The 25,757-nt window shown below is 34.4% G+C and overlaps 3 protein-coding genes across 9 annotated transcripts; 1 reads left to right on the top strand and 2 right to left on the bottom strand.

The window, feature by feature from the left end:
- The first annotated feature begins 334 nt into the window (after positions 1-334).
- LOC133699806 (DNA repair protein RAD4) lies at positions 335-7,886 on the top strand. 2 transcript variants are annotated; one of them, XM_062123276.1, is made up of 13 exons: positions 335-464; positions 945-1,105; positions 1,419-1,745; positions 1,837-1,929; positions 2,256-2,348; positions 2,436-2,537; positions 3,092-3,141; positions 3,581-4,342; positions 5,033-5,375; positions 5,453-5,647; positions 5,792-5,941; positions 6,585-6,794; positions 7,212-7,886. In XM_062123276.1, exons 1-13 carry the CDS (start codon positions 431-433, stop codon positions 7,584-7,586), a joined length of 2,895 nt encoding a protein of 964 aa, XP_061979260.1. In that variant the 5' UTR covers positions 335-430; the 3' UTR covers positions 7,587-7,886. The 2 variants fall into 2 exon arrangements, with proteins under 2 accessions (XP_061979260.1, XP_061979261.1); XM_062123277.1 differs by lacking the exon at positions 335-464 and having other exon boundaries at positions 949-1,088.
- A 1,987-nt stretch (positions 7,887-9,873) lies between these two features.
- LOC133698446 (HMG-Y-related protein A-like) lies at positions 9,874-12,000 on the bottom strand. The gene is made up of 2 exons (XM_062121366.1): positions 11,782-12,000; positions 9,874-10,588 (listed from the first exon to the last, which is right to left on the bottom strand). Exons 1-2 carry the CDS (start codon positions 11,830-11,832, stop codon positions 10,070-10,072), a joined length of 570 nt encoding a protein of 189 aa, XP_061977350.1. The 5' UTR covers positions 11,833-12,000; the 3' UTR covers positions 9,874-10,069.
- Positions 12,001-20,490: 8,490 nt separating this feature from the next.
- LOC133699795 (myosin-binding protein 3-like) lies at positions 20,491-25,011 on the bottom strand. 6 transcript variants are annotated; one of them, XM_062123261.1, is made up of 4 exons: positions 23,576-25,011; positions 23,288-23,482; positions 21,735-23,183; positions 20,491-20,818 (listed from the first exon to the last, which is right to left on the bottom strand). In XM_062123261.1, the coding sequence occupies exons 1-3, from the start codon at positions 24,864-24,866 to the stop codon at positions 21,769-21,771; spliced, it is 2,901 nt and encodes a 966-aa protein (XP_061979245.1). In that variant the 5' UTR covers positions 24,867-25,011; the 3' UTR covers positions 20,491-20,818; positions 21,735-21,768. The 6 variants fall into 6 exon arrangements, with proteins under 6 accessions (XP_061979245.1, XP_061979242.1, XP_061979243.1 ...); XM_062123258.1 differs by lacking the exon at positions 20,491-20,818 and adding an exon at positions 21,078-21,652; XM_062123259.1 differs by lacking the exon at positions 20,491-20,818 and adding an exon at positions 21,078-21,649.
- Between the last annotated feature and the right edge of the window lie 746 nt (positions 25,012-25,757).

The following is a 25,757-nucleotide window of genomic DNA, read 5'->3' as shown; positions in this document are numbered from 1 at the left end:
TTTTATTAAGGTAATGTATTTGATTTGTGATATAAACTTTTTGCAAGTTTTAAGTCAGATTTAATAACAATACTTCTAAATATTATTATTAATTATTTAAAACATGCTTGAGAATATAGTATATATTATTTTTTAAAGTATTTTTTGTTTAAAAATATATTAAAATAATATATTTTTATTTTTTTTATTTTTAAAACTTTCAAAATAACAATCTGAAGATAAAAATTTAAAAATACAAAAAATTTTAAAAACGCAGTTGGACGAAAAAACAAAAACAATCTAAATAAGCACCTCCCTCTCTCTGCGTCCACACGACTCTTTTAGTACAGGCGCACTCACCATAAAACTCCAATTGCAAATAAAACCCCTCAACAGTTTTACGCGCGACCCTTTATTTTTGCTTTGTGAAAATCTCACAGACAACAACAAAATGCGTACAAGAAGCAACAACAAACAATCTTCAGGTACTGTCATTTCAACTATTGTCTCTTACAATAACATTAGCTTTTACTATGAAACAAATGGGTGTTTTGATTTCCTTAAAAGTTCTTTTTTTTTCCCTTTTGTCGTTGTATAAAATTACTGAATTTGCTTTGAGGGTTTTGATGGGTATTTGTTTTTGGTTTGAATTTTATGTTTCTTGGTCGGAAAAGTTGGTAATATAGAAAAATTGAGACATGGGTTCTTGTTGGTTTTCATTTTGTGATGCAAAGTTTGGAACTTTAGTGGCTCCAAATTGAGTGTTATTGAAAACAATGTATTTTATCAGGTAAAAGATTGAATCTTTACTTAATTTCTGTTTCTCTAAATTGAATTTTATTTAGAATATTGAGTTTGGGCTGCTTTAAGAGTTGTGGATTTTTATGATATAAAACTGCACTGCATCAATTTGTACCATTCGTTTTGATTTAGACTTATTTGTTTATTCCCTTTTGTTTTGGCAGGGAAGGAGAGTACAGTGAGTGCTATACGTGATGTGGATAGTGAAAGTCTAGCTGACATGTCAAATGAGGCAGTGGATAAGCTTGTAAGACGTGTGAAGGGGCGGGGATCATCTGGGAAGAAGAAACAAGATAATCGGCTGCAATGTGATTCTGCTGCCACTGTTAGTTTATTTAGCTTAATGAGACTGCTTATATGTTCTAGCGATGGTTCCTTTTGATATTATATAATAGAGAGCATTTGGCCAAATAAGTTTCTTGATTTAGTGAATTTTGTTTCTGAGGGACTTGAGTGGTTGATTTACTGTTTGCATAGTTTAGAAGTAATGATGAATTTTTAAAGTTCTTGGTACTTCTCTTCCCTTTTCCTAGAAAATGAAAGCGTAACTTGGATGATGCTCTTTCACTGTTGGTATCAACTACATCTAACTTTTTCTTTTTTCTTTTTTTTCCCTATTCCTCTGATTTTATCTTCAGGGTGAGAATGGGCTAAAAGTTAATGGAAAACAAGTTGTAGATGCAAGAGTTACTTGGAATGACTTGGATGCTCGGGGTCTTGCTCAAGATCCTGCCGCAAATGACGCAAATGACACTAGAGAAGTTGAAGGGGGAGGTTTTCAGACTACTTTTCAGGAGAGTGATCAAGAGATGGATGACATAGATTGGGAAGATGGTTCGTCTTCCATACTGGGTCATGTAAAAAATCATCCAGGTGATGGCATTAGGGAGGTTACTATTGAATTTAGTGAGTCGCCTGACTCTGCTAAACGGAAGCCCATTCGTCGAGCTACTGCTGAAGAAAAGGTGACATGCACTTCTTTCACCAGCACTGCACATGCAATATTTTGTGCATCTTGTTAATGAATGAAAAAGATGACTGCTCTTTCTTCCTCAGGGATTGGCTGAGCTTGTGCATAAGGTTCACCTGCTTTGTTTACTTGCAAGGGGCAGAATAATTGATCATGCTTGTGATGATCCTCTCATTCAGGTCAGCTAAATTAACTTTTTAATGAAATGCACAATCTAGCCATGACTTGTAGATTATATGGGTCTTTGTGATTGATTTTAACTTCCATTTCTTAGTCTGTTTGTTAATACTGAGCGTTACTAGCCTTTTGGTTTTCACACTGTCTGCACTGTCTAAAGGTCTAGAATTGGAAAAGGTACGGATTATGTTTGACTTGCTAGACTTCCTTTGTGCATCTCTCACTCAGACACAAAATGTAATTTTGTTTTTGCCCCATCAAATGGTGAAATAAACAGATATGTATACCATTATTTTCTTGCATCTGAGAAAATATATTATAATGACAGGCCTCTTTACTTTCTATTCTACCGGTGCATTTGTCGAATGCATTAAGGGACCCTAAACTTCATGCTAAGGCTTTATCTCCTCTTGCCCATTGGGTAAGTTTATACTTTATATATATTCTTCAATAGGAATCAGACCAGCTTTCTTGGGTCATAGTTGACGCTGTTTTGTAAAATTTGCAGTTTCATAATAACTTTCATGTTGTAAGTTCAGCCAGTGAAAAGAGATCATTTCATTCTGCTTTGTCATGTGCTCTTGAAACTCGTGAAGGAACTCTAGAGGAGGTAGTATCCTGATCTCTTGAACTTGGTTCTGCTTCCAGATTCTAGATTTTCCCCTATTTATTTACTTGTATTGATTATAAATTTGCTACTTTTATGAGAAAATTTTCTTCATGGAGGATTAATCTTCATTTTTTGTGGCCATTTTCTGGTATAAAATATCAAGCCTTGGGATGGCTTACTTATCAAACAATTAAAGTTTTTGGTTTGGATCCCTTCTGTTTATTTCTATCATTTTTTATCCAACACAACTGCAAATTGACAAAATGATATTTTTCGGATGGGTAAAGATACAACAGAAGTGGCAAATTACCTGAAACAAACAAAAAGGGTTCAAATAGAACATTTGAATAATTTTAGTCTGCAAATCAAAATTTCTAAAGTTGGAGAGGTTTTGTTAAACGGGCCATAATTTAACATCCCTTTATGGTTTTACCTAATTATTATCCTGGTCATTTTATCATATGTGAAGCCCTTATAACATAATTACAGTTCATATTGATTGTCCTTTTCTTTTTGGAAGGATGTAAAAGTTTACAGGTCTTCTTTTCTTGCAGCTTGCAGCGTTATCTGTGGCACTATTTAGAGCTTTGAAGCTCACAACCCGGTATGGTGGTATAATAAAACCAAGAACCATTCATTGTTGTGATTCCTGCTGTGCAATTTTAAGATTCTCTGTTTACAGTTTTTTTTTTCCTCTCCCTTATGCTCTTTAAATTTATTGTTCTCTTTGTTTTTGTTTTTAAAAAGAAAAAAGTTCATATTCTCTACACTGTCTGATTCAATGTTTATTGGTTTTAATGGATTAGTCATGTTGTAATCCGTGGACTTGCTGGAGGCTGCTCTTTTCAGACAATTAACTGGTGGTAGCCACCAAATTGTGCTGTTTAGGTTTCTTGTAGTTTTGTATGTGTGCCTGCTTTTTTTCAGGATAACATGGAAAATATCTTATATTGCAGGCCCTTGAGCCCTGAATGTTATGATTTTGAATTTTGATACTTTTGTTTATGAAAGCATATATTTGTAGTAATGGTTACTTGTTTCAGATTTGTATCCATCCTTGATGTTGCTTCCATAAAACCTGATGCTGACAAATACGAGTCCTTGAGTCAAGGTACAAGTAAAATGCATAGGGGAATATTCAACACTTCAACACTGATGGTGGATAGACCGAAAGAGGTTTTTATACCTCCTAAATCTCCCTCATGTAATGAGAAAAAAAATGTTGCCAACACCTCATCAAAGGCTTCATGCAAAAGTAAAGATAACTGTTTAAGGAGCAAGAAAATTCAATCTAATGATTCTCCTCCTGCTGTTGAACTAAAAGATAAGATGGTAGATACATTTCCATGCGAGGCACAAAATAACACTTCTGAGGAATGTGTTACCAAGAAATCTCAGGGTTCAAAGAGGAAAGGTGATCTTGAGTTTGAGATGCAGTTGCAAATGGCCATGTCTGCAACAGCAGTTGCAACTCAAAGTAACAAAGAATTGGATGTAAAAGAATCAAATAGTAATTCATCTGATGTCTCTTCTCCATTTAAAAGAATAAGAAAAATTGCAAATGAAGAATCTTCCTCTCAGGGAATCTCGACTGCTCTTGGATCCAGAAAAATAGGATCTCCTCTTTATTGGGCAGAAGTATACTGCAGTGGAGAAAATCTGACAGGAAAGTGGGTGCATGTGGATGCTGTACATGATATTGTAGATGGAGAGCAGAAGGTGGAAGCTGCAGCTGATGCTTGCAAAACATCTCTGAGATATGTAGTTGCTTTTGCTGGGCTTGGGGCTAAAGATGTGACTCGCAGGTTTTGCATCCTCTGAAATCTCTTTTGTTTTAAATATATATATGGTAATTTTAAATAAAATCACATTTTAGTCTTGGCATACAAAAAATTAAATATGATCTTTCAGTTTCCAACTGCTAGAGTCTGTATATGTTTGCTTGATTCATTAGTTATTAGAAATGCTCTTTGGCAAGATGTGAAGAGGAAGACCTAGCAGAACCCTCTTTTTTTTTTCCTTTCCATTTGAGCTATAGTGCCAATGGCGCTCCATTTTTACATTTAGCTTGATTTGCAAATGAATGCACCTTTTGATTTTCTCCAATGAGATATTGGTCTTGTTATATTGCATGTCATGTGGGACGACACCTTGATTCCTTGAGATAAAAGAGCTTTCTTGCTATATATATGGCAATGGGAGATAAAGTCTTCTTCCTTTTCTTTCCCTTTCAGTGATTATCTACAAGATTTTCCTTGGTGCTGTACTTCTAAACAGGACTAGTAGAATGCACACTTAAATTATGTAAATGTTTGTTTCAAGCACCTTACTAATTATGCTCCGACTCACTGAAGATTTTATTATAATCTCCAATTTTTTAACCCTAGGTTTGAAAATCCTGCTAGTAAATGCAATACTTGCGGAATAGCGTAAAGAGATGTTGAAACAATAGTCATCTTTATAGCCATTTATATTATAAAAAGATTGTAATGCAGGTACTGTATGAAGTGGTACAAGATAGCATCACAAAGAGTTAACTCGCTTTGGTGGGATGCAGTATTGGCCCCACTGAGGGAGTTAGAGTCAGGAGCAACTGGAGGTATGGCACATTTGGAAAAGCCCCATGCTGATGCCTCAAATGAACATGGAAATGTAATAGCATCAGGATTGTCTGATCTTCCAATGCCTAATGAACTTCCAAGCAATGTTGACTTGTCTGGGAGGAAGAATGATGTAGAATCTTCTGGCAGGAATTCTTTTGCTGCTACTAGAAACACTATTGAGGATATGGAATTGCAAACTAGGGCACTAACTGAGCCTCTTCCCACTAATCAGCAGGTATATTGGTATCAATTAAATGATCTCAAAGGTTTCTTTGCAAATTCTTGTTTTATAGAACCCTTTTCCTTGTGCAGGCATACAAAAATCATTCGCTATATGCAATTGAAAAATGGCTTACAAAGTGTCAAATACTTCATCCTAAGGGTCCTATTCTGGGATTTTGTTCTGGACACCCTGTTTATCCTCGTGCTTGTGTACAGACACTCAGAACAAAAGAGAGATGGCTGCGTGAAGGGCTGCAAGTTAAAGTAAAGGAACTTCCAGCTAAGGTCTGGCTTGCCTAATGGGAATATATTGTAGATCTATTCTTCTATTAGATAGTTGAGTTTTCTATATATTGTAGATCTGTTCTTTTGTTAGATAGTTGAGTTTTCTATTACAATTCTTGCAAATAGATAATGCATTTCCTACAGGTAGTGAAACAATCTGGAAAGCTTAAGAAAGTGCAATTTTCCGAAGATGATGATTATGGTGAGACTGATTCCGGAGTTATTGAACTTTATGGAATGTGGCAGCTAGAACCCTTGCAACTTCCCCATGCTGTAAATGGGATTGTTCCAAAGGTGATTTCCTAATATTCTCCTTCTCTCCTAACAACGTAATTCATGCTTAAATTTTCAAATTGATGGAGATTGAACAATTTTCCCTAGCAAGTATGTTACTTTCCTTCATAACAGCATTCATGTTAGGCAGTACAGAGATTATCTTTGTATTCTATCACTGAATAAGTTTGTTGAAGAAATATATATAATGTTCTATGGGAAGATCAGTAAATATTTGTGCAATCTTATCTAATTTTTAATCTAAAAAGATTGTATAAAGTCCCTCTAGGAATGGATGTACTGGGATTTGAGAACTTAATATTTTATCATGGAATAATCATCTGAAAACCCCTTAAGCCACTTTTCATTTATTTCTAGATTGTTATAAAGCTCCAACTATGGGTGGTGACACAGAATTCTATCAGGACATAGAATGACTTCATTTCAATTGTATTTTTCCACTCTGTACCTTCATCATTTGTCTGGTTGTATGACTTACAGATATACAAAGCCTTCTTAGGACAGCTTCCAAATGCCATGTAAAATTTCATATGTAGTTTATTTAACAATGAGATTTAGAAGTTAATACTTATTTGGTTGATGTTGCTTCTTTTGTAAATGAAACTATATTTTCACTGACTGTTTAATTTGAATCTGAATTCAGAATGAACGAGGTCAAGTTGATGTGTGGTCTGAGAAATGCCTGCCACCAGGGACTGTGCACTTAAGATTGCCAAGGGTATTTTATGTTGCCAAGAGACTGGAAATTGACTATGCACCTGCCATGGTTGGGTTTGAATTTAGAAATGGTAGATCTGTTCCAGTCTTTGATGGAATTGTTGTGTGCAATGAGTTCAAGGATGCAATATTAGAGGTAAATAGCTTGCTACTTGTGGGTGCTTGTTGAAGTTCGAAACTAGCTGAAATGGTGTGATGATTTTTTAATGATTAGTATGATCTTGAAGCTCCCTCTTATTTCTTTTTTTTTTTTTGTAATATTGCTTATACTTCACCGTTAAGATGCTCATCTCTCTCTCATTTCACACCAACTAAGATACGTAGTTCTTTACCTTGACTCAATTTTTTGAAGGAAAATGATGTAACAAGTTGAATGGTGCTTGAACTTTTTCTACACCTATTTGAAATTGTTTTTCTGTTTCTTCAGTATGTCCTTCATACATCTGCAAGCAAAGTTTTTTTTTCTTCTTTTTTTCACACTTTCTGACTTCCTTTCAAGATGGTCCTGGTGTCTTCCAACTGATAGCCACATCTTTTGTTTTTCTCTCCCCAGGCATATGCTGAAGAAGAAGAGAGAAGAGATGCTGAAGAGAAGAAAAGAAATGAAGCGCAAGCTATTTCTAGGTGGTATCAACTTCTTTCATCAATCATAACCAGACGAAGGCTGAACAACTCGTATGGGAATGGTTTGTTGCCTCAATTGCCAAGCAATGTCCAAAATACAAATAACCAGCCGGATGTGCATGTTGGTAGTACACAACCTCCAGGAAACCAAAAAGATGATCGTAAGTTAAATGCTCCATCAATGACTCTAACAGATGACCATGAGCATGTGTTTTTGGTAGAGGATCAGAGTTTTGATGAGGAGACCTCAACAAGGACAAAGCGGTGTCATTGTGGATTTTCGGTCCAAGTAGAGGAATTGTAGTTGCATCGTTGATGCAGGACCTGTGCTTGGAATGAAGCATGATGATTATTGAAGAAGCTAGACTCCGGAATTAATATTTAAATTTTGTCAGGAAAAGAAGTCCCTTGGATTAGATTGGAGAGGACACAATGCATGGTAATGCTTGTTCTTCACTGTTTCCCCTCCCCTACAAGTAGTAGTTGCTGTGTTGTATGTACATAAAGCAGCTCCTGTACAGTTTGACTCAGAGAAAATGTAACAGCTTTATTCCTCTTCTTCTTGTGTTGAGAATACGAGCTATTATAAATTTCTTTTTGGTAACAGAGGAACAATATCCCTCCTTTGCAATAGCCCATTCCTTTTCATCATCATAAGAAAAATTCAGGTATACTGCTTGAACGTTGCCTTCGATTTCCAAGGAAGAGTACTGACTGACTGGCACTATGGAGCCATTCTGATCTGGTCATGCCAGTTGCCACTGCTTCTAGATGGTATGCAAATATGTCCTTCGCAAGCCTAACTATTTTTTAAACTCCACTTTGAGGCATGCTACGTGTTTTGGTAGAGCAACCGCAACCGCAATAAAAAGCACCAGCGGTTGGAGAAAATTGCTTTGCTCCAGGAGGTGGAGCTACAACACTAATGCTTTTTTATTGCTAATGAACTCTCCCAGCTATTTCTCGTCTCAAACTACAGCAAAGATATAGGCATCCCCACTCTGTCATGGCCCGTGTTCTATAAATGGACCTCGTTATTGACCTGCAAAATGTAAGAGAAGGCTAGCTAGGTTTGCTTTCATTTGCCCTAGTGATTGATCATGGAAGATTTTAGAGATTGAGGGGTCCTAACTAATCCAACCCGCATATGATAGCTTGGTGCTTTCGACACAAATAAAAGTATCACATTATGCCTTTTCTTGCCTCCATACGAGACATCAGGTAGCCCCCATAACAAGAATTTTAACTCCTCCTTGGACTAAGAGCACATTTGACCATGCTACAGCGTATATTAATAGCCTATGTCAAGGTCCAACTCTTGGCCGCCCTAGAATAACATGGTATTGATCTTATAGCCAATGAGTCCATAGCTAAAGTAGCTTGCATACCCATGATAGATCGAACACCATTACAAACACAATCTCAACTCAAATTTAACGGTGGTAGAATTTGAAATATCCTTAAAACAAAGCTAAACAAAATCTGATGTCAAGAGAACTCGGTATTTTTACCATGCAGAAAAAAGCAAGTAGATATTCGAAAGGGATATATTAAAATTTTGCTTTTAAAAGCAATACACTATACTAAAAAGAGTTAAAGATCAATTTGTTACGTGTAAAAGATTCTTCTGCTCCTGAAGCAAAGCTTGCAAATGTAGGGAATAAAAGGAAAATTTATGATTTTATTATAACAACTCACAGTGTTTTATTATTTTTTTTGTTAAGAGAAAATTACCTTTATTATTTTATAGTCTAGTCTTATCAAATTTTAAAAAATTATAGTTTGCATTGCCAGTCAATTTTTTTTTTCAAATCTAAAAGAATAACCTAATTACACTCATACATATTAAATTGAAAAATCAACCACTACTTTTTTGTATTCTACTTGGCTTTCTGGGTTCGGTTCTATATCTTTAGGAAAGTAACAAATCCCATGTTCATCCTCAACTTCTCACTGCTTTCATCATCAAAAACCCCAATCACCATCCAACCGCCACACCAACAAATCCACATAAGTGCAATTTTTGGTCACCTGATCACCCCTGCAAAATTAATTGTTTAAACTCAATTTAATCTGTTTTTTTTTTTTTAGATCTAGAGATCTGAGCTTGTTAAGTTGTAATCCTTAATAGATTACATATAGTTATTAAATAAAAAATAATGGCAACCCTGTTAATAATTAGATAATTTTTATTAATTGTTTTAGCAATGATATTATATGTTAGTGTATATATAAAGTTTAGAGTTAGAACTGTAATTTTTCATAAACTCGACAGGTAAATAATACCCAATTTCCACATCTCGAAGAAGAAATATATAACATTTAGTCAGCAAACCGAAAAGAATGAAGGAACGTGCTTCTTTCTTGCAGCAACAGATAACGTTGTCAAACTATGATGTCCTCGGTTTTGAAATTTCAGTACATCGTCCTAGAGTCACAATCGATCTAAATTGACTAACAATTTTGGACAAGATTCCACTTATTTTCAAACAGAGAAAACAGAAGACTAGGAAATGGTTTTCTCAGTCAAGGGACAAGCGGATTAGCATTAAGAAAAACATGCAGTTATGAACATCATTCTCTACGAAAACTACAACAAACCAAGAAAGCTCAATAACAACAGCTAAAATCATCCAATTATACAAGAAGACAAGACAAGACGCAGTTACATGCACAGAAACACGCACCACTGTTAACAACAAAGAACACGCACAACTGCCCAATTCTACGGATATGGAGAAACAACATAGTCCATCAGTTGTTATTACCACTACTGGAAGGAGATGCCTAATTCTGAACACTCACTTCAGTCATAGCAGCAGCCTTCACCTTTGGAGGCCGACCCCTTGGCCTTCCACTACCTGTTGTCATTGGAACTGCTGACGTAGCTGTAGGTGTTCCGGTTATTCCTCCGGTGGGTCGTGCCATCTTGCGTGGCCTCCCTCTTGGCTTTCCACTTCCCGCAGTGGTAGCCTTCGGCTTCACTGGCTTTGGTGGTGCATTTGGATCCTTTGGTGGACGACCCCTCGGTCTGGCGGGGGCCAGGTCTGCAGGTGGTGCAAGTGGATCCTTGGGCTTTGGGGGCCTACCACGACCACGCCTTGGAGGAGCATTGGGATCTGGCTTCATGTAGTTGTTTTTCAAAAACATTAACTCTCCGGTATCCGTCATTCGATTGAGGTGGTGTGCGAGGAGAGCTGTGTGGCCAGCCGGCAAGTTCCCGTGTTTTGATTCAATGTATTTCGATATTGATGTCTTGTTAGAGCCACCTGTCTCATTCAATGCTGCAATGGCTGACCAAATCATCTGAGAGCAATAGCAAAAGAGCCATCAAAATTACAAAAATCAATTCCTTGCAAAAGGACCAAAAAGAATACACGCCACCAACACGGTGAAATTGGAAAGTTTGTTTTTGAGAACTATGCAATCAATTATGACCTCAGAAGTTTCCTTTGGAATTTTTTATATAACATTTTTTTTTCAATAAATACAAGAAAGGGACTAGAACGAGAAGTGCTAAAAACTAAGAGAAAAATGTAAACCAAAGATACAGAAATCCCTTTTCCCTTTGCTTGGAAAATAAAAGCATAGAATACTAGCAGTTAATATAAAGAAATTCAAATGCATTTAATCTCAACTGTGATAAGGAAAATGTAAGATGAGGATTGCATGAAAATGGCTTTATCTTAATTTTTTCAAAAATTCCCAACCTTCTTAATAAATATTTAAGCACATAACGCTGGAGATTTAACCATGATGCTTCAGAGGCTGTTAAAATTCATCTCAATAACACCAAGTGAAACAGTGTTTTTTTTTTTTTTTACAAGCAGAAAAGTACATCGCAGAGTTTCTGCGTATTAAAAGAAAAAACATGCTAAATACAGTCAAATTTATTTTTTTTCCTTTACATATATATGAACAGGGGATTTCAAGGAAATAGGTTTCTTGAATATACTCTTACAAAGAAAAAAAACAAAACACCACTCTTCTATTTCAATAACCCAAAATTTAGCATGAACTGAGTCAACAAAAACCAAGCCTAAAAAGGGGGGAAAAACCAATTCAAGCTTTGATTTTTAAATGGCATAACCAAGTCAATGAAATCCAAATCCAAAACCAAAAAAAAAACTCTTTAATCATAACAAAATGCAAATGATGATTTAAAGAAAACTGAATTTCCCAGAAAGTTCCATTTTTCCCCTTTAATATGAAAAATTCAAGCAGGACTGGAAGCAAAAAAATAAAAAACTAAAAAACACAAGCTCAATCTTAATAAAGAAATCTAAATCAAATAAAAAAAGGGTCTTTATCATCTTCCTCAGAGACCATTTTCTCCATTTCAAGCATCAAAACCAAAAAAATGTAAAAAAAAAAAAAAAGATGCTCAGTGAAGTAAGCTATGCTATTCAGAACTAAAGATCAACAAGAACAGTAAAAAGACAGAAACTTTCCCCCCTTTTTTTGTATAGAAAGGGAAAATAGAGTGTGAAGTTAAGTACCTCAGGGTAAGGAGGGAGTGATGGAGGCTTACTAATCTCCTCAGCTGCCATTAAATTCCCAACAAAATAGAGAAAAAGTTTGAAACTTTAAAGTCCACGCTCTTCACTGAAGTGAAATAAGTGAGTCCCCACAAAAGGAACTCTAACAACAACAACTGCTTTGTTTCAGAATCTTGTAAGAAATCACTATTTCTTGATCTATATTGCTAAAAAGGATACACCACAAGGGTTTTTTTTATTTTTGGTTTAGGAGAGAAAATGGATGGATGGTTAGGATTGTTTAAGGGATGATGGTGATCCAACGGATGAGAACATGTCATAAGGATGTGACTTAGATTTGATGACGTGGCATGTTGTGAATATTTATGGTATTTTTTATTTTTTCCATTGTTCGATTTTATTTTGTTATCCTCATCGTGGCCTCTTGTACTAAAGAAAGATGTAGAATGGAATGGTCCCATGCCTTCTCAAAGAAAAAACAATGGTGAGAATCCAACATTTTGTATATTGTTTGTTCAAGAGTTTTTTCTTTTTAATAAACTAATATTAATAGATCTTTAAATATTTTTCATATTAGTATATAATCAAAGTTACCAAATATATATAAACCAATTCCCGATAATAATTCATGTTAGAATCATTAATAAAAATCTATTTTATGTTATCAACACAAACATAGCAATAAATTAAATTAAATTAAATTATATAAAAATAAACTATTTAGAATTAAATTAATAGTTTTACCTTGTGTCTCTAATTTAGAAATCAAAAGCTTACAGTTTTACTTTAAAAGAAAATGCTTGAAAGAACAAAAAAGAAATGGAGAATTGTTTTTAAAAGGGAGACCTTAATTAGGCTATGGCTTCTTCTTCTTCTTCTTCTTTTCTTTTTTTAAAAAAGGGAACTTAAATGCACAGCATGACATACCTTAAAAAGATATGAATAATTTGGTAAATAGGATATGATTTTCAGTTTTTTACAAGAAATAAGGTTTTTTCATGTTACGAAATTTATTACACTCACTTTGTAAAGGAAAGTGGTGATTTAATTTGTATTTCCTATATATATATATATATATATATATATATATATATATATATATATATATATATAAGGTAAAATGTTTGAAAATGGAAAAAAAGAAAAAAAAAAGAAAGCCAGTTTATTATTCATTTAGTAGTATTTAATTAATTAAATTCATACACAAAACTACCAAAATAACCCAAACAATTTAATTTTATAATGCTTTCAGCAGGATCATTTTAATATATATATAACCTACAAAAACCTTGATTTTCAGCAATAACACAATATATCTATCTATGTATGATGATTTTTCTTGACTGGGAGGGTTAATTAATCGACACCCCTAGCTATAGAATGGCCTCGTCCATGAGGGTATCCGTGGGACACATGTCCGGAACCATACGATGAACATCTAGCTGGAAACTCGATCGCCTCCTCCTCTCAAACCCAAAGGAGTGGATGGCTAATTATAATTAAGATAGAAATAACTGATCAATCTGGAAACGTTAACTAGGGTAAATCTTTGGGCGTTTTGTCACATAGTTACAAGATCTATGGGATCAACTCGATAGATTTAAGTTTAAGTTCATCGGCTAGACAGATTGACTTGGATTATCTTAGATTTTTTGTATCATTTAGACGAGGAATTAAACGGATATCCGAGCGAAGGGGGTGAGTCGATGGGAGTTGGCCATGCCCACCTGCTAGCTAGGGAACAAATCACGCATGCATCTACGATAAATGCTCATAAATCAAATGTCAAGGTCACACAACAACGTAGGAACAAGATTTGATGTAACTATAGGAGACACAACCCGTATGCTCTGCAGAAGAGCTTTTACGGAGGCCTGGAAGATCCCTATGAACTATAGCTACCGGCTGTTTTGTCGGTCTAATATGGACAAAAAAACCAACGTGCCCATGCCATGCATCGATCCCCTTTACAATTTGAACAGTAATACGTATACTACCTTACTTGTAGAAGGGACTTCTTTATTTTACTGGTCTAGATTATTGCTATGTTAGCTACAAATTGCAACACTAGAGGCTCAGGTTCATCATTATCTATTTAGTATAATTGCAACAAGAGCATTGAATTAATCGGTGTTGATTTGGGTTAATAGTGTGATGGTAATTTAGATCAAACTCAGGTTAAATTTTCTTCTTTGGTCAAATAAGATAAGACTATCCACAGCTTGGTTGAAAAAAATTATAACAAAACCTTATATAACCTATTTCTTACGTACAGTGATCTTGTCTTGTAACGTTGCAAAATCCCAGGTCAGAAAAAGAGACAACAAAAACCATGAGTACTACTCCAACTCAACAATGGAACCAAACGTGTTAATATTGTCACCAGCTATGGTGCCATCATCACTTCTCTCTTAATTTGTCCCTGGCAAAAATGGTTTCCTTCTCTCTCTCAGTATCGATCTATTTCAGTACATTTTGTGGTTTAGTTTCTTGGATTGATCTTTGTTTTGTGTTTAAAGGGTGGAAGGTGTGATGACTGTTTTGTTTGATTTGTAGGGAAAGTTGCTGATGTTATTCTTGGTTTTGACTCAATTGAATCGTATGTGGTTAGTTTCATCGACCCTTTTTGTTTTACAGTGTGATTGTCTTTTTTGTTTGCTTCGGCAGCAGAAAGTCGTGATTTTGACAGTTTTTCATGGGAAGTTTTGTTTGGTTTCTGGGAGAATATAGAAGTTTGGTGTATTAAAGATTGATTTTCATTTTCCATTTCCTTTCTTTTTTTGGGTTTTCCTGTTCTGATTATTCAACCAATATCAACTTCTGTAAGATTAAGTTCTTCCCCACACATGGGAGTGCGCCATTGTCAAAGTTAATTTTTTTTAATGTTTTTAGATTATTTAAATGTTTTAATATTAAAATTAAAATTTTAAAAAATAAAAAATAATTTTTTAATATATTTCTAAATTAAAAATACTTTAAAAACAATTTTTACCCTCCTCCCAAATTTATTGCGTTCTCTCACACGAAGGTTACTAAAAATGTGTCCTTTTTTCTTGGTTTGTGTTTGAGCATAAGGGAATGTGGCCTTTATTGGTTCCATTGTAGGTCGAGTTGCGAACATGATTAAAGAGGGGAAATTGAATCTCAATGGGATAGATTACTCTTTGTATGTAAACAATGGGCCAAACAGTCTTCATGGTATGATAAAATTAATTCTTATGATTTTCAATAATTTATGAATCAATATGAATCAGTGATATAGTCTTGGCATATTCATGTTTTTAACAGAACCCATATTTAGCTGCAGGTTGGATAAAAAACAATTTGAAGAAAAAAATTATTTATAGCCGATAAAAACATGTTTTAAATAAGAGAAAAAATATTGAACAATGTAAATAAAAAAGAAAATAAGTTGAAAAACAATGTAAACTTATGTTAATTATTAAGCTCGTGACTCGAGTTATTTGACCAGAGCCAATAAATTTAAAAAAAACTTGAAGTTCAATTATTAACTAATCAAATGTTGAAAATCAAAATTGAAAAAAATTGTTTTAAGGGATAACAAACGGATGTCAATCCCAGATAACATCTAACGTCTGTGATCTTATGGCATGGAACTCGGATAATCACTCTAGAAAATATTATTATCCAAACTATAGACTAATAAAATATTGATGAATGAGCTGAGAAAAGGCATTTAATTAAAAAAATGATGGAAAGGGAAAAAAATAGTTAAAAGAATGAGAACAAAACTCAATATAAAAAAAAGATAAAATGATAAGGGATGAAATTGCTAAACAAAAATCAATTAGGAAAATAATATAAAAGAAATAATAATTAAAAGAATGAGGACAAGATCTGATATAAAAATGAAATTAAATGAAATCTTAAGGGATGAAATTGAAAAGAAAAAAATTATTAAAAGAATAAGGACTGCATCTGATATAAAAACTAAATCAAATTAAATTTCAAGGGCTGAAATTGAAAAGAAAAAAATAGCAACTAAAAAAACTAAGGGTCAAATCTCATATAAAAATCAAACAAAACTTAATCTAAAAAACTAATAAAAAAAAAGGATCCAAAACAATCAAAGATTAATCAAAAGAATGAGGACTATTACTGAAATAAAATTAAAATAGGAGGATACTTTTTTTTTTGCTTGACCAACATGCATCCCGAGACCATGAAAGAGAAATAGAGGGGAGAAAAACTCGACTGTTGCCAAACCGCTGAGAACCACTATACACTCATCAGCTCAATGGAAGCACTACCATTTGTTAGATCTAGTGACACAACGATCTGGCCTTTTTGGTCACTGAAGCGCATTCCATGCATCACTTGAATGCGACAACTTCTCCTCATACAGACGCGTTCTCCCAGGATGCATGACAATTTTTATTTATTAATTTTATACCTCTAAAAAGACTAAACTAACCCTCATTCATATTGTTTATAACGTAAAAATCAAGAAAAAAAAAGCCCTTAGATGGTAGGTAGCCTATAAAATTTCGTTCAAAAGGCATAAAAATAATTAAAGTGTATATTAAAAATGAATTTACAGAAAAACCCTTCAATTGTAATATATAAAAATATGGCTATAAGGGTTTAGTAGTAATTATATCATGCAACCAAATATAAAATAACCGAAAAACTCTTGAATGCAAGTTATTTTTTGCTTTTCTTTTAAGGGTATTATAGTATTTTGATTGTTAGTTTTTTTTTTTGAAAAGCGTAATATGACCAACAAAAAATAACAATAGCCATTAAATCCTTATGAAAAGACAATCCAACCCTGCAAACCAAGACTATTTGTTTTGTGAGTGGAAGAGTAAAATAGTTATTTTATTGCAGTTGTAGAATGTGTGTGCGTAACATTGTGGCGTCATGATCAAGGAGTCGCCACCTACTTGTTTGGTTCAGGGTCAATAGGAGATCCGGGTGGACTGGTCTTATTTGAAATTTTAATGTAAGAAACTGGTTGTGGTTATGAAATGTATTAACACCTCTAGTGAATCTTACCTGAGGTAAACTATATTGTATGGTTTGAATATGGTTTAAAGGTGTTGATGGGTTCTTAACTGGTGGTCCGTCTATGGCTTAGAACGAAGATTTACGCTCATGAATACATCTGACATTTCAAATTTATTATGGGCTCGTATGCCCAGGTAAATTCATGTAGGAAGAATTCATATAGATGCTTAATAAGGCTTACCCATCCTAGAAGGTAAAAATATTTTCCACAACTCATATATTATGGTGAAAAACATTCTCAATTAAAATTAATGAATATCCGAAATAATTCTGAGAATTTTCTAGTCAACTCTTGGTACTTGAATATCAGCTTACTGGGAGGTCCGGCATTTATATTGAAAAGTTGACTATTAATTTTCAGGAATTAAGGTTTTTAGGGTTATTGAAATATTGACTAAATTCTTAAGGAATTTTATAAACTTATTATAAATTTCAAAAAACAATGCATAGAATTTTTCTAAAAACAATGGTAAAAACCATTTCTCTCTTTTTTTTATATATAAATAAAATGCAATTTTTGTAAGGATTTGGTCATATACAACAAGCAAAAAACATTTTTTTAGGCCACGTTTGGCAAAATTTTTTTTTTTTTTAAATCAAAATTGTCAAAATAAGCATATGAGATGTTTGCCAAATACACTTTTAAACAAAACAAAAAAAACTTTTAGCAAAAATATTATCAGTCAAACAGAATCTTAACCTTTGACCAAATTTTGACCCGATCAAGTTGACCTGAAATCATTGGTCTGATCATAAACTAAACCAAAGACATTGATTTGACCAAAAAACTAAACCAAAACTAAAATTAAAACTTAAAACGAATCAAACTTAAAAAAACACAAAAATCTTGGACAAAAAATGGATCAAACGAAGAAAAAAAAAATCAAGAACAACTTAAGAACATGAAGAATATCCAAGGTAAACCCAACAATATGTATCCTAAATCAGACCAGATATAATTCAAAACAAAAACATTGACAAGTTAGAAATCATGCAACGATTCCTAATCTAGTATCCATTCACTTCGATTATCAAATATTCAACATGATTTTGTCAAAATTGGTTTCGATTTAAAACCAAAACCTTAGGATTAAAACACCCTAAAGCTTGTTATTGATACAAATAAACCCTAGATTATTTTCTAGTCAAGTTGCTTGAATGGTATAGTGTAATGAATTGATCCAAAATTAGTTTAAATTATGAGGCTAAGATAATGTTCTTTTCAAGAACATAAAAAACACTGCCTTAGAACCCATAAGAATGCCCAAATATACCTAGCACTATCAAACCCTAGAAAAGGTCTTTTTGGTCTCTAAACATATTGTTTTGGTCCTCATAAACCACATTATCAATACCAAACTTAGTTGAATAAAAAGAACTAACAAACAACATCAAATCATCAAAATTATGCAAGATGTTCCAATTTTAAAAATTATGAAGTCTGAGCAACTTATATCTTCAGGAAATTTGGATTCAAAATTGGTTTTTTAAACATATATTGATCATGAACAAGCCTTGTAAACCCAGGATTAATAATATTTATTCACAATGCATTCATCAAACTAACAAAAACTAAAAACAAAATTCTTTTATACAAAAAACCTAACTAGAAAGTTTTTATTACATTCAAAACATCAAACACATAAAAAAATGCCTTAGAAAACAACATTAAACCAAGAAATAAAAAAATTATAGCAGCAAAAAAGCAAACAGAACCCTACTTTTGAAGCATTCTAAACTTCATCTCCATATTTGTAAACGTAAATGCATACCAAATAACAATAAAAAAAACTCAAGCACGCCACATAGATTCCATTTTTAGATTATAAAGTATACCTTCATGCCCCTAGAGTAGCTACTACCCTATTTGCTTTCCTTTGTAAAGTCTTATTTTCACAAGCTTGTTGGCCTTTCAAAGTTTAAGAAATCTTTGTGCTAGTTCGTGAAACTTTACACTTAGCTTTTTTATCAAGATTTTCAGGGGGTATTTATAGGGTTTTAAGCTAGAATTTAATCAAAGATTGATCTTCCTTCATCAAAGCATGGCCCTCTAATCAAATTGAGAGAATTTTTGAATATGTTTTATAGTTATGAGCTTTATACCAATGTTGGTTTTACAATGGTTGTTTTGCAACAAACTTGATTTTTGGAGATTTTGGTGGTTTTTTCAAACTTGAAGACCAAAAAGCTTGTTTTAGCCTTTGGATCTTAAGAAAAATATGACCAACCTTTGATAAGAACCCACTAAGGATGCTTAAAGTGTGAAAACACGAATAAGATTATTGGTTTTGTGAAATGAGTATCTCAGTTAAGACAGACTGAGTTGACTAATTTTAAGGTTTTGTTAGAGCAACTCCAATGTAAACATCTTTGAAGACTACCTGAAATTGGTAGAGGAGAAGCATATCTTTTGATTGGATCTATTCTTGTTCAATTTAAAAGCCTGTAGCTCCATATTTATTTATTTAAAGGTGCCAACTTGTTCAGCTGAGAATCTGAAAATATAGTGATGGCTGATCGGGGACAAGATATTGTTGAGTTCGTTAAAGAAAATAATATATAAACATTTGATATGAATAAATGATCTTTATAGAGGCGAGTTTCTCAGTTGAATGGTGATTGTTACAGCCCTAGAGGTGATCGGAGACACCATATTTATTTGTCTGAAAGTGTCTTCTCAATCAACTAAAACTGCCAAAGACGAAGCTAAACAGTGGTCGAATGACCTGTCGCCTAGGTTAAACCCTAGAAACTATGATTTTTCATTTGGGATATGAAAATTTTCACTCTAGTCTCTATTCTTTTAATTTCTTTTAGTTGCACTCATAATTGTCTCCTAAACTTTTAATTTCATGCAATTTCACCTCTATCAAACTCAATTGTCAACACTAAAGTTGATCGCTGATTTTATTTTAGTTCTTGGTTATGAAATTGTGCATTTTAACCCTCAATTAATCAACAAACTTTTAATTTTTTAATTTGACCCCTGATTTATTAGGAGAATTTGTTCGCGAATAGCACTGTAAGAATCATTCAACCCCATCAGAATTGCATCATTTTTCATTGATCTTGTTGTGTTACGTGTATTGTGTCGTTATAGAAAGCTAGTTCATTCCATAGAACCTTTAATTTCGTGTAGTAGATAGAAACCGAGAGTTGTTCTTGCCGAAGACAAGCAATGTCCCGCTGAATTTCAAAGATGCAAGGTGTATTGTTTTGGAAGAATCGCTCATGAAGATCTTCCCAAACTTCATGGACGGTTGAATAATAGATCACATTGTTTGAGATTTTTGAATTACAATTTTTGACAATCCAGGAATGAACCATATCATTGTATCGAAACTAGGCTACATAATATTCATGATTAATTTCTTTCGAGAGGGCTTTGATTGAGCCATTGACAAAGCCTAGTTTATTCTTGGAGTTTAAGGCCAAAGTCATGACCCTTTTTCAAGTAGAATAATTGTCTCCATTTAAGGGTTTTGAGAACTGAACTAATCTTGGATGATATGAATGATAAGTGGAATAAGGATATGAGAGATTTGCTTTTGAATTATCCATTGAAGTATTTGTTTTTTCTGATAATTTTCTTGTTTAGGAACGAAAGGAAGGGTGCGGTGATAGAATTTAGGATATTACTCTGCTTTGATACCATGTAAATATAAAGAGAAAATTGAATTTGCTGGAATGATTGTATAATTGATCACATCATATATTTATACAAAGAGACTTACAGTCATTCTCACAACTTAGAAGTCAATTACTACCTTATAGTTTATCATCCTTTAAGTTAGGCTTTACAATTGAAAAGTTAATGTATACAGATTATCCATTCCTAATATATAGCTTGTGAGATTCCTAACAGTTGTCTGCTGATTGGATCGCGTCACCTCACTAGGACAATGCCTGCCTTCAAATGGAATGTGATCCATATACCACAAACATTCTATTTGGAAGAACTGCAGACTGAGTTGAGATAATTCAGTCTGATTGGAAGCTAATATGCCTGACAAAATAGATTCCACTGAGGATGAGTTTTTTGCAAATCTTGCCATACATGAATTACCATCTAAAAACATCTTAGTTTTTTCTCTAAATTCAGGGCTGATTCTTCTTCACTCAGCATGGGGAAATTCAATTGTTTTACATGTAATACATTGAAGATACAGAAAGATCTATTAATGAAATAAACAAAATATGGTTGCAATTTCTGCTTTTAGTCTGGAAATGTGTCGAAATCTCAATATTGTCATGCCAGGGAAGTATAAAAGCAACAAAAAGCATTAATGGCAACCACCACTCACAATTCTTGACACGGTATTTCAACCCATATGACATAACCAATGCAAAAACCTGGAAGGAAGGCTTAATCCTCCTTCCCATCCCCTTCAACCCTTCCCTGTCTGAAACAAAAGAATATGATCTGAAAATGGTAGATATAAACCTTAGTCTACTTTGCAAGTAACCTAACCTATGCAATCAAACCAGGTATGCTTGTGCAATCCTTCTGGCCCTTCTCCTTTGCCTGGGAAAAGGCTGCTAGGAGGAGATACTGCAAAATTTTGGGCTTACACCTTTTCAGTAGAGCCCAAAAGAGACCATTTAGAAGTTGGTGGCAGACTTCAGTTTTTGTTGTATGTGAATATCATTCACTGACCGAAACAAACTAAAGACCAGGAATCCTCTGTTCCATCAGGAGATATCCTGGCATTCTGCAGAAAACATTAAGTTCCTCAAACTCTTGGGCCTGCGCTTGATGTGGAGTAAGTTCCCCCTCTCATCCATGAGAAAGGGACCTGGATTGTCAAACAAATATACTGTGTTGATATATGAAGTCCTGCTGTATTGTTAAACTTTGTTAAATGAGATTTTAAATTAGCTTGGAGCTTGGAATGACTAGCAACAAAAGAGATAGAACTTACCTCGTCTCCTGTTTCATGGTTGGTAGGAGGAACTTTACTTCAGAGGATCCTCACTAAAGCTCCTCACCCGGAGTTCCACTGTCCTAAGATCACGCAGATGCTGCAAGATCTCTTGGAGAAGATCCATCCCCTTGTCTCCCTTCTGTATTGAACTCATACAATGCTTTAAGAACTCCCTGTCTGCTTCAAGAGCTTGTAGCCTCTCATAAACATGATCTACCTCCTCTTCAATGGCTAGTTTTTTGCCGTCTAGACCAAATTCGGGAAGCAAAGAGTTTTCCATTTCAACAAACTCAGATTCAACATTTTCATCGATTATAAACCCTTCTTCAGTCTCATTATCTGCAGCATCATCCAGAAGAGGAAGGAGGTTCCTTGCCATCGAATTCATTGTTTTCCTCTCGGGATAACGTCCATCCTTTGACGTTTCAATTGAAATCTCATTTTCGTCTGGAGTGCTCATTTCATAGCTTTCACCGAATCCTTTAACGCTATAATTTGAGGACTGCTCTCCCGAATGCGCATCCTCAATATCGTCATTGTCATCCAAATGGAGTAGCTTCTCCTCCAAAACCTTGAGCTGATCTAAAATTGACAGCCTCTCTTCCTCAAATTCAACCAGGGAATCATCTAGAGCAGTCATCTGCTTCACACAATCCAGTGCTATTTCCTGCAAATTTACAACATCATCACCTGGAGTATTATTATTACCACTTTCTTGGTTTCCAAAGCTGCTGCCTCCATCTTCATCCCTTGCTTCACGATTAAGATCAATAGATAGCTCTTCAAGATCCTCTGTGTTGCTGCATGTAACAGAAGAAGTTCTACTTCTTATACTTCCATCCTTGATTCTTCTAATATTTCTCAGTTTTTCTTTAGCCTCATAGTCCAAAACCTTCTTGCGATACACTTCCAACTCTTTCTCAAGCTCTTGCTTCTCCTTTTCTCTCTTGATCATGAGCTCGTTTAGAAGTTGCAAGGCTTCCTGGTCATATTCAGACTGTTCTTCCATCATCCTCTGGTATTGCAATGCTTCCATCTGCATTGCTGCCTTCTCTTCTTGAAGCCTGTTTATCATAGCCATAGTCTGGTTTGCAGCTATTGCAGAGGCACTCCTCTCTTCCTCTAGTTCTGTATATAATGCTCCGAAAGCTTTTCTTTCAGCTTTAAGAGCTGTTTTCATCCTTTCAACAGTAAGAACGGAATCGCCAAAATCCATCTCACTTACCACACTTCCGTCTAAGGATTCCTCGGTCCCTGACTCTCGTTTCTCGAATAGCATAAGCTTCTTATGCAAGTAGTGAGCACTGTCAACAGAAGTAGGTGTCTCGGGAAACTTCTCCTCCTCAGCTTCATTAGACTCCAAATGCGAAGATAATATACCCATTTGGTTATCATCAGCTGACAACATTTTTTCTCCTTCGGTAGAAATTTCTGTGTCGTTTGGACCTAGTATAGCAAAATCGCATTAGATTTGCTTCTTGTTTTGCAGATCGTTGTAATTAAATTGAGCAAGCATTATTAGAGTAGGTAAGATATGGAATTCTGCTTACCAAGCTCATTACTTTCAAGGGCATCTGGGATCTCAGCTTCATTGTCCGTTTCAGAAGACTGATCTTCTTGCAGGCATGGCAATCTTGTTGATTCTTGAGCTTGATTGGTTCCAAAATCAGAAAGCTCTATGAAGTCCTTGGATTTGGTTTGATCGGTAAACAAGTTGGAGCCATTAATTTCTACCTCATAAGCTGCTTTTGATTAGATAGTTGCACAACATTGGTTAAGCTAATAATGTTCATGAAAAAAATATAGATTGGACAAGCAAATGAACAGTTATTCTATACCTGGAAGCTCATCTGGTTCTACTGTTTCTTCCATGTCAACACTGTTTCCACCAAGCGATAATGTTAGCGATTCTTCTGGAGCAGTAACTTTTTCGTGTTCCTTGCCGTCCAAATCTTTTTTCATCTCTGTGAAATCTGAAACTGAAGATTTCTCACAGAAATCCACTGCTATTCCCATGCTTTCAACTTCTGCATAACTTGTCATTTCTTCTTTATTCATTTCATTGTGTAATGCAGAATCAGAAATTCCATTTTGATGAATTTCCTCTGCAGGATCTTCCTTTAAGTTGTATGTTTCTTGATTTGCAGTGGTTGATGAATCAATCAAATCAACTGGGATTAAGCGACTAAAGTCACAGCCAAGATTTCTCTCCAAATGCAGATTGATGATTTCAAGAGAATTATCTTTATCAAAACAATATTCAATCATATTGTCATCAAATCCTTGATGAATAGAGTTCATACCATACGAGTCCTGCTCCATAATGTGAGCTTCCTTTTCATCATAATGCAAGTTTGATACAGACCTTGAACAGTCTTCCCCCACTGCATCTTTGAGGCAAAAACTTCCGACTTCAGATAGCATTTGATGTCCATCTGCGGCCTCTTCATCTTCCTGTTGTCCTTCTCTATGATCTCTTTTAATCTCATTGCTGTCTTCATGGTCAGTATAATGTGTCAAGCTATCAGGTTTGCTTATTTCCTTGCAGTAAATTCCATCCTTTACATCATCCATCTCTTCTACGATCAGATTTCCTTTCTTGCTATACTTCAAAGCATCCCAGGAAGGCTTGAACAGCAGATAAGGAGGGTAGACATTGCTGTTTAAATTCTCATTGCAGCAAGAACACCTGACAATATTTTCACCATTTGCAATAGCGTCCTTGCTAACCCAAGAAAAGAGAGCAATTCTCCTTGTCATCCCACCAGACTGATCGCTGTGATTTGGCCGAGAAGCCAAGCAGTCCAAGCACATATTCTGTGCTTCAGCGAGTTTTTGATGATTTGAGCAATAACTCAGTTTGGAAATCTCAGTTGCATGACTCTCACACACAAGATCTCTATAAGAGTAGGTGTTTTTTCCGGGCTCCAACACATGATCAATCCTGGAACACCAAGGGCAAGGCTTTTTAAGACCGAAGTATTTGGCAAATTTGGTTATCAGATATGTGAACAAAGAGTTGAGGAGTAGAAGAATGATCAAGACCCATTCAAGAACTGCATACACTAGAATTACAGTGAGTTTGTGTGTGTTTCTTTGCAGCATGGTTGCAAACTTGTTGCCTGCCATGGTTTCCTACTCTTGACTTTTGTTCTTCACGGTGACCAGACACGGAGAGAGAGAGAGAGAGGAGAGGGAATGAGGAATGTTTCTGTTGTTTTGACAAGACAACAAAGGCTGAGTTGTTGCAGAGAAGAGAAGCAGTGATGCTTTTTCAGAAGGTATTAATTTTGCTTATAGTAACAGTAAATTAATTAATTATATTTTATAATATGATGAGTTGTCAAAGTAATAATAGCATATGCCACATTTATGACATTAACATTAAAAAAAAGAAAGGATGCTCACTCAATTCTTGGATATGGATTGAGGTTTAATCTCGCCAATATTTTTTTATATATATAATCTACCGTGCAAATATTTATATTGTATTTCCATTTACATGTATATCATGTATTAAATCACATAAATAATAATATGAGATATAAATATAATTTTAAAGACTTATCTGATAATTATAAATATACTGATTATATCTAGTTTTTAAACGATTCTTTTTATTTTTAAATTTATATAAAATATATTAATACATGTATATAAAAAAATAAATTAATCCATGAAATAGTATTGATTCTCATATCTAGACAAACCATCATGTAGAAATAAATTTTTAATTTCTTGCATAACACTCCCGACAAAATCTATTAGAATGAGATTGCTACTGTAGCCAGAAAAAATTAGCCATGGTGGGTCCACATGAATTGATTTGGGTCAGACCACGCGGAAGGTACGGCCCACATTTTTCCACATGAATTGAGTTGGTGGGCCCAGTGTTCTATAAATAGGCTGGCCCACCTGCAGTCAGACGCTCTCTTTAGCATTTTATATTATTTCTATTATTATTTTCTTAATTGGATAATTTTTAAAAAAATGTGAAGGGAAAATTACTTCACAAATAAA

The sequence above is a fragment of the Populus nigra genome, chromosome 7 (genome assembly GCF_951802175.1).
Source record: "Populus nigra chromosome 7, ddPopNigr1.1, whole genome shotgun sequence".
Lineage (NCBI taxonomy): Eukaryota > Viridiplantae > Streptophyta > Magnoliopsida > Malpighiales > Salicaceae > Populus > Populus nigra.
This window is presented reverse-complemented; position numbering and strand designations above follow the sequence as displayed.